This window comes from Podarcis melisellensis (genome assembly GCF_964234715.1).
Source record: "Podarcis melisellensis genome assembly, chromosome: 3".
Classification (NCBI taxonomy): Eukaryota; Metazoa; Chordata; class Lepidosauria; order Squamata; family Lacertidae; genus Podarcis; species Podarcis melisellensis.
The window spans coordinates 117,758,011-117,772,792 of record NC_138530.1 but is presented as its reverse complement, the minus strand read 5'-3'; the positions used below and the strand labels follow the sequence as shown (position 1 = coordinate 117,772,792).

General features: G+C 40.9%; 1 protein-coding gene across 8 annotated transcripts in view; it reads left to right on the top strand.

Annotated features, from left to right (window-relative positions):
* Positions 1-14,782, top strand: part of WDPCP (WD repeat containing planar cell polarity effector) — a 170,431-nt gene that overhangs the window by 142,609 nt on the left and 13,040 nt on the right. For 6 of the 8 annotated variants that reach the window (XM_081906217.1, XM_081906213.1, XM_081906216.1 and 3 more), the window contains exon 15: positions 13,802-13,958. The exons of the other annotated variants lie outside the window; for them this stretch is intronic. In XM_081906217.1, coding sequence (XP_081762343.1) covers positions 13,802-13,958 — 157 coding nt within the window. The remainder of the gene's footprint in view (positions 1-13,801; positions 13,959-14,782) is intronic. 8 annotated transcript variants of the gene reach the window in all.

The following is a 14,782-nucleotide window of genomic DNA, read 5'->3' as shown; positions in this document are numbered from 1 at the left end:
AATAGAAAAGCTATCAGTTGAATCCAGATTTCCCATGTTTTCCCATGCTCACAAGGCAATCCCATGTGCGGGGCAGGGGTGGGTGGGAGTTAATTTTCCCTTATTCCTCCTGCCACCTCGTCTGCTCCTTAAAAAGCTGCTCCAGAGGGTTAAGCAACTTTCCAGAACAGTGTGGGAGGTGATGCATGGGAAAGACAGGACTGGATAAACCTGCACGCTGCAGATCCTCACTTCTGGGCAAATAATTGTGAAGAGCTGCTGTTGTCTTCAGGAACCTGAATTTCAAAAGCACCAATAAGCACTTCTTGAAAGAGGTCAGCTGCTACTCCTGCTGCTGCTCCCAGGTATTTGTTAGAAGAACCCTGCTATAATGTGTAATATTTTAGTTTTCTGAATTTAAACTTTCTGTGAACTGTCCAGAGGACTTTGCTGATTGGGCAGTCAACATATTTTATACAATAAATGGGAGCTTTTCCATCCATTCATGAAAGGGCAACAGGATCAAGCCCTATGTATAAATACATAAATGAATATAAAATACATGTCAACTTTTTTATTTTATATAATAGATGTAAAATGCAATCGTAAGTTACATCCTCCAGACCAGGTACTCTGTTCAGCAGTCTTCTAAGTTTAAGTCTTTATGTTTTAGAAAAAGGATTATGCTAGCCCCACAGTCCTACTTGAGCTAGCTGGGGTGATCTCAGATGTGGCACGGGACTCTTCTACATTGGTGATGCTAGGGGCCTTCAACATTCACACAAAAACAACCCAGTTGGAAGCGTCTCAGACTTTTTGGCCTCTGTGTCAACACTGGGACTGTGATCATTTTGCTGTCCTCTCTGATGTAGATGCTATGGTTATTGCCAATTCTAGAAACGTACCTTTGGCACCTGGTTATCTGGTTGTGAAGGATATGTTTCAGTTTGTGGAGCTTGAGAATATGGCCAAGATCCTTGATGGCATGAAAGCAACCACATGAAAGCTTGATGTTTGCCCATCCTGGCTGATTAAAAGAGCCAGAAAAGGTTTGGTCAAGTAGGTAAGAGTAGTGAATTCCTTTTTAGAAGTTGTAGTTTCATCCAGCCTTAAAATAGCTGTTGTGAGACCATCACTGAGAAGCCCTCTCCAAATCACACAGTGTTGAGTGATTTTCAACCATTCTCAAAATTCAAATTTTGGGGCAAGGTTTTTGGCCAAAGCATCTCATCTTTAGGAGTTCCTAGATGAAATGGATTATCCAGATCCAGTTCAATCCAGTTTCAAGCCTGGGTTTGAGGTTGAGACAACTTTAGTCACCTTGGTAGACAATATACACTAGGAACTGGACGGGGAGCGGGGCGATTATGTCCCTGTTAGTTCTGCTGGATCTCTCAGCAGTGTTTGATACCATTGTCTTTGGTTTCCTTTCAGATTGTCCAGCAGGGATTTGCTTTTGAGAAGCTTTCTTAAGTTAGTTCGTTTTCTTGGGGGTCAGTTGCAGAAGATAGTGTTTAGGGACTCCGGTTCAACACATTAAAGTAGAGGTGGGGGACCTTTTCCGTTTTGAGGACTGCATGTCAGTGGTAGGCAGGGCTAGAGACAAAAGTGAGTGGAGATATGACTCTTACTTTTGTACAGTAGCCTACATTCCAGCCATGCAAAAGTTTGAGGTTTCTGGGTATACACAAATCTCCATTCTACATCCAGGGAAGCAAGAAGCACAGTTCAAGGGGACATTTTGATGTGGAATAGCAGTCAGTCTTGTTCTCCGTGTTATTTAATATCTATATAGGAGAGATTGTCCAGATATTTCAGGTACGTTGTTTCAAGTACATCAATATGCAGTAAAATAAACTTTAAAAAAATCCAGGAAGCATCTAAGGGTGCTGTGCAATAAAAAATAAAAATCACAGACATCAAAGGGTGTGTGTGTTGCTCAACGTGTTTTGGCCAAAGACACATATAGAGTCTTTTGACAACAGAAACTTTTGAGATTGGTCTGTAAGAAACAAAAGTTAAACCATTTGTGGGGGATCATAGTATAAATAAAGAGCCCCTTTTTTGGCATCTTTGAAATTTATTTCTTTTTTTTTTACATCATCATCAATGTGCAGGTTATACACGGGACTTCCGGGGGAGGTATCATGGTGGGCTAAAGGTCTCTCATTGGCTCTTCACTGATGGAAAAAGCAACTTTAAGCAATTAACAACTTAAAAGAGTTTTTGCATCTGTCAGAGAAAACTGGCACCTACTTTCAGTAATAAAGGAGAAGGGAAAAGCTACTGTTTATGGTGTCAATTAAATCGACAAAAAACTGGATTTATGGTTTGAAATGAGAAAGTTTTAGATGGGCAAGGGGAATCTCTGTGAAGCTTCAAGTGGAATACTTTTTTTTTATTCTTCCTTTGACAAAAGTGTGTTTAAGAAATTGCAAGCCAGCTGACACTGTATTCCTGGGAATAGACCTTGCTTATCTCGCGCTGTTTTCAAGAGAGACAGCTGCAAGCTGTGAAATAGCTGAAGTGACGGAAGCTGTTAAGAGTCAAAACTTCTAATAATATAAAAAGTGAAGCAGGAAAAACCTCAGAATGCTGCTTACAAGGAAAAAGAAAAACACAGGCATAAAGAAAAAGAGGGAAGAAAGAAGATCTTCAGAGTCATTGCTTACTGTGGATATTCTTAAGCAGATGATGACAGACAAAACAGTCTTTTAATGGGAAAACAGAGGCTTTAGAGGAAAAAATAGATTAAAAAATTGACAAAATTAGAAGGAACAGTAAATGAAATTAAGAATGAAACTAAATCAGAGAGGATTGAAATGGAAAATGGGATCAGAAATGACACAGAGGATCTAGATGACATAATTGGCAGGACTGAAAGATGATACTATGGCAGAACTAGAAGGAACATGTGATGAAACTGAAGAACTCACTATACAAGTATATGGAGAAATGAAGCAACTAAATGATAAAGTTGAGATTTTGGGAAACAAAAATGAAGTTATAAATGGAGAGATACCTGAATAAACTGACATTGATGGAATTGAGAGAGAAAGAGTTGGAGTGATCCCAAGCTATTAAATCCATGACATTCTTTTTGGAAAAAGAATGGAAGAAACATAAATGGAAACTTAAAGAGATAGGAAAAAGCATGGTAAATACAACAGGAAGTGGAAATTGGAGGTATAGCACTCAGTGCGAACTAATGGCTATGGAATATTGTCTCAATGTATGTTCACAGCAGAGAGACTCTTATACACACAGAGAGGGAAAGATTTTTCATTATTTAATATGGAGACATTGTTGCTGTAATTGTTGGAGTCAAAGTTGATATGTTTAATTAGAGAAAAATTTCAGTATTATTCACTGGAAACCCCCTTTGGAGTTTTTGTTTGAAAAGGAAGATAAGCATGCAATATTTGGGTTTGAAGATTGGAAAAATACTGGTTTAAGAAAAGCAGAATAGTTGGATGTTGTGGAGCGAATGATTTGAATACGTAATTCTTTTTATGTAACTGACAAACAGAATCGGAAGTCCTTTTTCTTTTCTCTTTCTTTCTCTTTCTATATTTTTTCACTTCCTTGTTTCCTTTTTTATCTTGTTTGTATCAAAAAAGCTTTAATTAAATTAAATGAACTAATATGCAGATGGTACACAACTGTACTTTTCCTTTTCATATAGTACAAAGAAGCTATTGATGTTTAGACTAGTGCTTGAAGACAGAAATGGGCTGACTGAAAACTAAAATTTGAACTTGGTCCAGACAAGGCAGAGGTGCTCTTGGTCAGGAAGGACTTGGAAATAGGGAATCAGACTGTTCTGGATGGGGCAGTATTCCTCCTGAAGAGTCAGATGTGCATTCTTGGGGTTCTCTTGGGTTCAGCATTATGCAGATGTTAGCTATGTCCAGGGGTGCCAGTTTGCTTCCAGGCGCAATTCAAAGTGTTGGTGATTACCTGTGAAGGTCTAGGATACTTTAGTGATTACCTCTTCCAATAGCATCCAAACTACTCCCTAAATTCAGAAGGAGAAACTGTTCTTTGTTTCCGCCTAAGGTAGAAGCACAGCTGGTGGGACAAAAGACAGGGCCTTGTCCCAGGAGTTATAATTTGTTCCCTCCCTCACTGATTTCACTGCTTACTGAAGTCTCTTTACTCTGGCCTACTTTTATTTTATGGGGAAGACTGTGTGTTTTTTTACAACTTTAGCAGCTGACTATCAAAATATTCACAATTGTTTTCAAAAGTTCTTCCTGATGTTTAGATGGAATCTCCTTTCTTGTAACTTGAAGCCATTGGTTTGAGTTCCACCCTCTGGAGCAGAAGAAAATAACCTTGTTCCGTCTTCCATAAGGCAGCTCTTTAGATATTTAAAGATAGCTGCCATGCAAGATGTGGCAATGCATAATCCCATTGCCTAACTGTACCATGTAGTTTTGCAGTAGAAGGCTACATCTCTAGGGTTGCAATTTCCCCTTTTGCCTCCTATTGTCACTATAGTTTTAAAGTACAGATCCCTAGGAGCTCCTCTGTGGAAGGTGGAAAAAGGCAGCACTTTATAATCCAGGCATTTGCCCATTCAAAAAATATCCCTTTGCGTATTTTAGCCTTGATAAACATGTATTAACTGAAAGTTTACTTCAAGAACTTATTACTGTCCCTTAAAAGTTTTGACTGAACCTTCTGAAAGTACCCCCACAAAAAGGCATCTGTCATAGTAGGTAGTTTATCCTAAAGTCATTGCCCAGAATAAATTAACCCTAATGTATATTTACATCCTGGCCATCTTCCTCAGTACTCCAGTTCCCTCACTCCCTGCAATAGTCAGCATTATTAGAGTTCTGTCCAAAACACACACACACAAATTTCTGATTCAGGAAAACCTCACAGCTGTGGTTTGTACCTCTTACAGTCTGGCAGTGTTTCTCTGCTTACCCTAGTTGTCAGGTACATTTTGCGGTATTCTTTTTAACAGAGAATTGCATCTGTCTGGGTTACTACTAGTGCATTGGGATACATCTGTGATTCCTAAAGCACACACCAAGAAACCCTCACTTCTCATCTTATAGTTTATCTTTAGGAGGAGTTATATTTGTTGAATGTATTGAATTTTTCAAAGATCAGCAGGAAGAGTTGTGATTAAATGCTTGCTCAGCATTTTAAAGGCAGCTTCTGTCCCTGTTGCCTAAGGAGGTCATATGTTACAATTACTTTGTAAACATCAGATTGTGCAAAACTGGCTGTGCATACCACGCAGAGTGCAAACACACATAAAACATAGCAACATGGCTTATCTGCCAATTATCAACAAGTTTCTTTTTCATGCCAAAGAAACTGTTTAAATGCAAGAGCAGCTGCTACTTTGTAAATATTTTAATGGCTCCTGTTAAGTAGAGCTGTCAGTGCTCCTTCATTCTTCCATGCCACTGCATGTCTTTGAACTCCATTTCATCCAAGAAAATGCTATGAAGATTTGAGTACCGAAAGTGTTCCTGGTTTGTGGGCATGGTGCCAGCACAAAGAAGGTGTATTTGCATCACTACGTACTAAACCGAACAGGGAAGGGAAGTCTCTTGTCTTCTCAGAAGGGCCTGCAGGTAAAATCACATGACCATTTGTCATGAGCTTCTTCTGGAAATAGGTGGCTGGTTCTTTCAGCCGGGCTGGACCTTGAGATCTACAGGTATAGGATGGTATTCAAATTTTAGCAATAACAACAAAAGTCGTAGTAGTAGTAGTAGTAGTAGTAGTAGTAGTAGTAGTGTTTTTGACTCACTTGCTGGATCATCACCCGATCATGGTGAGTGGGCTTGTATATTCCTATGACCCTTCTGAGCGAAGCTGTCCGGGGTATCGATAGGCCAGCAGGGTCATCCAAGATGGTAAGGTCAAAGGGGAGGAGTTAGACAAAGAATGATCCAAGAAGTCCTCAACGGCAGAACAGGTGGAAAATAATAAGTGGCATGTTACAAAGGAAAGTGGACATGATTTTCACCGCTCAACAGCTTGAAGAAAAATGCCGAGAGCAAAACCAACCCCTGTATATGGCGTTTACTGACCTGACTAAGGACTTCAACACTGTAAATCGTAATGCCCTGTGGACTGTCCTTCTGAAAATTGGCTCCCCAAATAAATTTGTGAACATCATTCAGCTCCTCCATGATAATATGACAGCAACAATCGCAGATAACAGTGATTCTCAAAATGAACCATTCACAGTGGGATCAGGTGTTAAACAGGGTTGTGTTATTGCTCCAATTCAATTCATTATTTTCATCTCCATGAACCTACACATTGTCGAAGACAAACTCCCCACTGGAGTAGAAATCATATATCGAACAGATGGAAAGCTCTTTAAACTGAGTAGGCTGAAAGCAAAGAGTAAGGTTGCCATAACTTCTGTCATAGAGCTGATGACAACGTAGTGTGTGCACACTCAGAGGATGACCTCCAAAGCATCATAAATATCTCAGAAGCTTACAGAAAGCTTGGCCTATCACTCAACATCCAAAAAACCAAAGTGCTGCAACAACAAACACAAAACAACCCCTCTGGAGCACCACAAATCCAACTCAATGGTGTAACATTCAAAAGTGTTGATCACTTCTCCTACCTGGGCAGTTATCTTTCTACAAGGGCCGATACTGATGCTGAAATCCAGCATCGCCTGAGCTCTGTGAGTGCAGCTTTCTCCCGATTGAAGTGCAGAGTGTTTGAGGACTGGGACATCTGCAGGGAAACCAAAATGCTTTTTTACAAAGCTATTGTATTACCAACCTTACTGTATGCTTGTGAAACATGGACCACTTATAAATGCCATCTCCAACTCCTTGAAAGATTCCCTCAATGGTGTCTCTGAAAAATTTTACACATCACTTGGGAAGACAGGCAAACTAATGCCAGTATACTGGAAGAAGCAAAGATCACCAGGGTCGAAGCAATGATTCTTCAACATCAACTTCATTGGACTGGTCATGCTGTTTAGATGCCTGCTTATCATCTTCCAAAGCAACTATTCCAAACTTAAGAATGGAAAGCGTAATGCTGGTGGTCAACAAAAGAGGTTTAAAGACTCTCTCAAGGCAAATCTTTTAAAATGTATCATAAACACCAACAACTGGGAAACACTGGCTTGCAAGAGCTCCAATTGGAGAACAGCCAAAGGTGTCATGGACTTTGAAGAAGCACAAACTCAGGATGAAAACGAGAAACGTACTAAGAGGAAGGCACATTTGGCAAATCCTCGCAGTGATCAACTCCTGCCCAGAAATCTATGTCTCCACTGTGGAAGGACGTGTGGATCCAGAATTGGCCTCCAAAGTCACTTACAGACTCACTGTTAAGACTGTGTTTATGGAAGACTCAGCTACAAGCCAAAGAAGAAGATGTTTTGGAAAACTGGAAGCCTAGGGCAAAGGCATCATCTTGTGGAAAATACAAATCAAGGTGTAAACATAAATTATTGTGCTTTCATTCAGGTATCTCTTTGTTTTCCCTTGCTACCAACAGATAAAAATCTACAGATAAAAAGATATATGGATTTCAAAACTGCTTTTTGAAAATCTAGTTTACATGCTTGCAGACACTCAAAAGCTTAGAATAGGATCAACGGTGAGGCTATGAGTTGGCATGCACATGGGTTAAGGCTTGTGGAGTCTACTTGAAAAGTTATGTGCCTCAGTGGTTCCAAATCCGTAGATCTCTGAAAGCAGTAGCAGAAAGATTTAGGCTGCAAACCTATACTCATCAATCTGAGAGTTAGTCCCATCAAACTCAATAGGATTATTTTTGGGGAGAAACGTATAGCCTTGCAGTATACAGGTTTTACTTGATGAAACTACTTTAGTAAAGTAGCTCCTTTTTTATATGGAATGAAAATACATCATTTCAGTAATCAGTAATGTTTGTTTCCCAAGCCAAAACCAAGCCTTTACACAGCAAGGAATCATAGGTACTTAGAAGGATCTTTGCCCTCGTAAGCTGGTAAACATTTCTGGAGCTCTGGCTCAAATAAATTAACAGACATGGCACATGGCATGCTTAGCTTACATTCTTTCTGCAGCCCATGACATTAACCTGAGCTGTGCGCAGATTAGGTTATCCAGGGTACAGAGAGCCTAGAGAACAAGGAAGGTATAAAACAGGATTTAAAGCGGGGTGGGAAGGGAAATGTTCTTATGATTTTTTTGGGGGGGGACCCTTTTAAAGTCTCTATCTGTAACAGGATTTTTATTTCTTAATCCATAGTCTGCAAGCCTGGGATTTAATTATTTCTAACAGTGCAATATACAATGTTTTGGGTTTTTTTGCCTTAAACATTCACTTTAAATTATATTTTGGGGGGATTACAAAAGCTTGTTATAAATATGCTACTCCATTATTTTCCTGATCTCTTCACTGTCACTATTCTAAAGCACAAACAGCAAAAAGAGGGAAATTAACATTAATGCAAATCTAAAGTTTAGTTGAAGTGAGGCGGCAAAATGCACACTGGGAATAATTCACTCAGATTTAAATGTTTTTTGGTCCCATTGATTTAATTAAGAGAGATTTAGGGCTTATCCACACTTTCTGCCGCTCTTTACAGGCACAGTCCAGGTTTTAAAGCTCTTGTGTCCAAGTGCCCTTAAACTTGCTCTTTAAAGCTCAATTGGAGCAAACGGCCATCTGTGGAAAACACAGATTACAAAATTCATGGGGGTGGGGGGGCTCGGATACAGATCTTTTAAGCCTGTGTCTGGAAAAGAGCAGGGAAAAAGGTAAGTCCAGATAAGCCCTGAGGCCAATACTTTACTTGTCTATTAAAAATTAGTGGAATGAAAAAGTGTTAGGATATTTCCATTCCACCTTAAAAAAGGGAACAGGCTGTTGTGTGTCACATGCCTGTTTACTTCCTGCTCACTAGGAGCGTTTGTTCTGGCTTTTTCCCCGACACAGATGCAAGCAGTTATGTTTTTCCTTTGTTCTGTCAGGGTCCGTCACCCTGGGCGCAGTTTGGGGGGGGGGGCACAGGGCATCATGAGCTGCTGCGTCCTTCTCAGCCACCCTCCAGCTAGAGGGCACCTGAGAAGGGCACAGCAGATCAGGTGCCCTGTGAGCCCAGTGTTACTTGCAAAAGCAAGACAGAGCTGGGCTTGCAGGGCACTTGAGCTGTTGCCTCCTTCTCAGCTGCCCTCCAGAGTAGGAGGCAACAGCTCATGGCGCCCTGTGAGCCCAGCACCATTTTTGCAAGACTCACAAAGTGTCGCTGGGCTTGTGCAGCACCATGAATGTACCCCTCCTGCCAGAGGGCAGGGGCTCGCTCCATCGGTGTGCTCTGTCCCCATGGCATGCTTTGTGGGCCCTGGCACCCATGCACCCACCCCAGGCACTGGTGGGGAGCACTCTGCCATAAACTGTGTGCCTTGCAGTCTTGTGGGGACTGTAAGCTCTTAGACGTCATCTGCTATCTCACAGTTTATTCAACTATATTTTAACATAGAATGATTCATGATGTGGAATGTCTTGTGGTACCACATGACATGAAGCGGAAGGTGTCAGACTCACACATATCTACCAGGGCTATCAGCTGCAGCATGAAGCACATCCTGGCTCCAGGATGTCATGGTCCTTTCATCTATACAATTTATTTGGAGGTGGAAAATAGATCTGCCCCACGTGTGTGTAACTGACAAAAGAATTAACTGGGTGCCTAGACATGGGGCTTTGCACACTCTCCAGCAGAAGAGAGACCTCAGTTAAAAACACGCTTAGAATACGAAGCAGTTTAGTGTGGAATATAAGCTGCACTGCACAACACACAAAATGCCTCTGAAATTCAAATAGCCATGTTCAAATATATAAAAGGATGTCACATAGAGGAGGGAGAAAGGTTGTTTTCTGCTGCTCCAGAGAAGCGGACACGGAGCAATGGATCCAAACTACAAGAAAGAAGATTCCACCTAAACATTAGGAAGAACTTCCTGACAGTAAGAGCTGTTCGACAGTGGAATTTGCTGCCAAGGAGTGTGGTGGAGTCTCCTTCTTTGGAGGTCTTTAAGCAGAGGCTTGACAACCATATGTCAGGAGTGCTCTGATGATGTTTCCTGCTTGGCAGGGGGTTGGACTCGATGGCCCTTGTGTTCTCTTCCAACTCTATGATTCTATGATTCTATCTTTACTAATCTGAAAATGACAATTGAAATTGTTGATTGGCTCCTGTTTAGGAGATCCAAAGATAGCCATGCATAAACAACCCAGTCCATGTTGACTACACAATTTCATTTGGCAACGCTCTATTTCAAACGCTCTATTTGATTGATTGAGACATATGGCATCATATTGCATCAACTCATCATACACACCACTCCCAGGACCAATGACATGCTGTTGAGTAATGTAGTTGAGTCAATTGCTGACATAAATTGATGCAATCATTAGTATAAAACAAAGTCGTGCAGGGTGAGCAAGTCATTTGTGCGCTACTCTCCCATTTACCCCTGTGTCATAAGTACTACAAAAGTGATCCCTGCAGTGTAGATCCAACAGTAGTGATGCCTTGTAAATGTGTTAATAGTGCAGATAAAACTTTTGTTACATTTGTGGGGAAGTGACATTTTCAAGCCAGAAAAGTGTCATCAGTCTGATAGTAAAAAGGCGTATCAGCTCAATTTTGGATGTAAGATTGAGGACCAGGACAAGGCCTGGGCCCCACACATATGATTCAATACGTGTGTGGGGGGAATACGTGGGAGAAAGGCAAACAGCCATTTGCTGTTCCTATGGCTTGGAGGCAGCCAAGCAATCACGCAAATGACTGCTACTTCTGAATAGTACCACCTGTTTCTGAAGGCATCCCTGTGGGAACATCTTCTGTCAAAATGACAGTTTCATTTGCTAAATAAGCATATGAAGGGGTTAAGGCTCACAGAGTTCCTGTATTCCTTGAGAAGAGGGGTCTGTGTGATGTCATATCCCCTACTTCCTGTGGTGGGAAATAGGACAAAGGATCTTAATATTTTCTCTTTCCTCCTTGCCTCAGTCTCTCTTCTTTCCAGGCAGCAATATGAGCAGATATACATGCCTGGGCTCTGCTGAAAGCCCAGGCTCCATATTGGAACTCATGTGTATTTTGTAACTAAGAAGTAATTACCCTTTTTTTTGTCTTAAAATTCTTAGCTACAGGGACAGAGAAGGGAAGGTCAGCAGACCACAAACAAACAGGGATAAAAAGGTGTGATTTCCTAATTCATAGCTTCCAGTAAGCTGCAACAGTTAATAAGTGTTTTCACTCTGCTAAAAGGGCTTCACAACCTGTTTACTCTCATAATTCTCCCACACGCGTGGGACAAAGGGTTTAAATTTTAATTTACAGATTTAATCCTCAGTTCATCTCCATCATTCACAAGGAAAAAGAAGTGGACAGTAGCATACCCAAACATGCCGTCTTCTTTCTGACCAGTTCCACATGGCAAAGGACTTCCCATTCCTGAACCTTCAAGGTAATTTTCCATCGATTGAGACAGTGAGAAGGGAGGTGAACTGATGTTGGGTTCTCCTCAGCCTTCAGTGTCTAATGATGATCCAGATGTTTGCCATGGTCTGCCATCTGACCATACCATCTTGCACAAGAAGAACTGAATGATTTTGTTCGTCATCTGGAGCCACCCAAGGCCAAAGTGGAGTTACTGGGATCAGGACTTTAACAATCGAATTGTATCAAGGAAAATGTCCTAATGATTTCATTTCACAGTCGTCAGCAGCAGGTTGCACCTTACTTCAGAAAGGAAGATGACCCTGTGCTCCTCAGAAAGGAAGATGACCTTGTGTTCTGCTACAATGTAGATGATGTAATGGATGTCCTCGGAATCACACAAGAATAGTGACTATTCATAGGCTCCTCAAAATTGAGTCTCAAGATGGTGTGGCTGCATAATGGAAATAGAATTCCATCTGCTCCAGTCAGACATGCTGTCTACATGAAAGAAACCTACAACAACCTAAAACAGACTGTCTTCAACGCAGCAAGTATGGCTAGCATCTCTCTTGTGACTTGAAGGTAGGGTCTGTGTTGATGGGTCTGCAGTTGGGATATACAAAGTACTGCTGTTTTTTATGTGAATGGGACAGCCGAGCAAAGACTTTGCACTTTGTGAAGAGAGACTGGCATCAGAGGAAATCTCTGAATGTCAGAGAGAAGACTGTGCAACTCCCAGCACTGGCAGAAACAAACAAAAATCTCACTACTGCCCCTACACATCAAACTCGGTCTGATGAAAAACTTTGTAAAAGCCATAGATCAGCTTTCAAGTGCCTGCCTGAAAAATTTCCTCGATTCAGTGAAGTAAGAATTAAAGAGGGAGTTTTTGTGGGTCTTCAGATCTGCGAGCTCATCAAAGACAAAATGTTAGACAACCTGCTTCAGGGTGATGAGAAAAAAGCTTGGGGTGCATTTCATATGGTGTCAACTAACTTTCTCGGAAATATCAGGGTAGAAAACTACAAGGAACTGATTGAGAACATGTCTCTGTATCACAAACCTGGCTGCAATATGTCCTTAAAGATCCATTTTCTCCATTCCCACTTGGATTTCTTCGAAAAGTGGTCCACTTCCCTGTTGGCTGATTACTGTTGGATGCTGGATGCTCACCAGAGATGGTCCTGAGCAACAGGCAAGGTGGTGTCACCTGGCTTTTGCCAGTTCATGTCATATTTACATATTCCTTGATTATATAATAAACTATTGTGGAGCTTTAAAAAAAACTAGCCAGTTTTGAGTTTTCATTGTCATATTTGTCTCAAAATCTATACAAAATGAGAGCACCAGGCACATTTGCCCCTCTGAGGTCTGCTCTGCCACCCCAGGAAGTGGCGTGGATCTCTCCACAGGTCCAGCAGCACCCTGCCCCCCACAAGAAGGGAGGGAGCTGGGACTCCTGTCTCAGCATTGGAGCCAGGTACATTTGGAGGGAGAGAAGGGTCTCTCTGCTCCAGCTTGGCCCTCCTATTCTTCCTGGTCTTCCTCCAGAGCCTGCTACGTTGGGTCTGAACCCAATGAATGTACATTTAGGATCTTCTTTTAGCTGCTTTTAAATAGGCTTTAAGGAAGTCTTTATCCCAATCTGTTTTTCATTCCTGATGTTGTTCTAAAGTTTTAAACTTATTACTCTATTTTCGCTGTTTATGAAATACTATTTAAATTAAATAGAATAATGTTTTCATTATTGCATTGTAAGCCACTATGCAAAGGCCAATTGCCTACAAATGTGAGATACAAATACCTTAATAAATATGTTCCTGTTTTGATCAACATGCAGGTAGCTCAGGTCACCAATATATGAGTAAGAAGTTGCCTTTGGTTCCATCAGGGGCAAAGGCAGGGTGTGACTAAATATATAATAGGAGACTTCTTTTAATAGAAAACCACTTTGACAGGTTCTAGTCCCAGCTAGTAATAATTATTGTGAAAGTCAGTTACTATCACCATTGAGATTGTATAAATACTTCATAGCTAGTCTTCTGTAGTAATTGCTTTGAAAAGCCAATTCCTATACAGTACCACCTCGGGTTACAGATGCTTCAGGTTACAGACTCCGCTAACCCAGAAATATTACCTCGGGTTAAGAACTTTGCTTCAGGATAAGAACAGAAATTTTGTGGCGGCGGCAGCGGGAGGCCCCATTAGCTAAAGTGGTGCTTCAGGTTAAGAACAGTTTCAGGTTAAGAACAGACCTCCAGAACGAATTAAGTTCTTAACCCGAGGTACCACTGTATCCAGTAAAACATGTAGCAATAGTAAACTTTATTCTTAATTTCTGTTTTTAATTTTAAAAACACCTAGAGATTCCAGGCCATATGGACAGAGAAGATGCTTTGAGTGACGCTTTTGTAAACCTGACTATACAGCCACAGGAGGACCAGAAAGTTCAGGACAGTCTCCCAACCTCCAGTGCCAGCGCTCGATGTTTCACACATGTGACATACAACAGCTCTACAAGGTAAAGATACTCGGTGCATGCAGGAGTGTTGCATTTGGAGAAGAATGTAGCATTTTATTAGTTACTGTCATCTAGCATAATTTACTCTAAAGCAGATATTTTAACTTGGCAATTAAGCATACATTGGCTTCAAAATGTATACTGTAACACATATGTAGTTCCTTGAAGACAAACTCCTTTAATTTTGTAGGTCAGAGGGTCTCTTACAGTTGTTTTAACTGCATGTCTCTTAGTTCAAATCTGTTTTTTCTTATCAGTTCTTATCCATCCATTATCTGTGTTTAATCTCGTATTCTATTCACATGCTTTATCCTATGCTTGTTTTTTTTGTTCCTATTTGCTTTAACAATTACCTGTTTTAAATTCTAATTCCTCTTTTATTCATGTTTTTCTTATGTTCATTCATTCATTCATTCATGGTCTCAAACTTTGGTGCATGAGGTAGGGTTGCCATATTTCAAGAGGTGAAAATCCAGACACAAAAAGTTGTTGAGCTTTTTTAGGCCACCACCAAGCCAGAACCTGTGCACCTTTTTTAAAAAATTGATTCCCCCTGGATGGGCCTGTAGGATCACCAAAAGAAGACATGTCTGGGAATTCCCTGATACATGGCAACCCTAGCATGAGGTGCAATCAGGTGGCCTGGGAAAAGGTTGCAAAACAATTGAAAAAGATCTGTCCGTGGCCCTGCAACTTACTTGTTTTTCCCCTGAAAATAGAGATCAAGGCTGTTTTGACCAGGGCTGGAATAACAAAGCTCTATCTTAGGACCTGTGATTTTCTTAATAGTGGTGCAGTCTTCTCATATCTCCTTAAACGTTTAG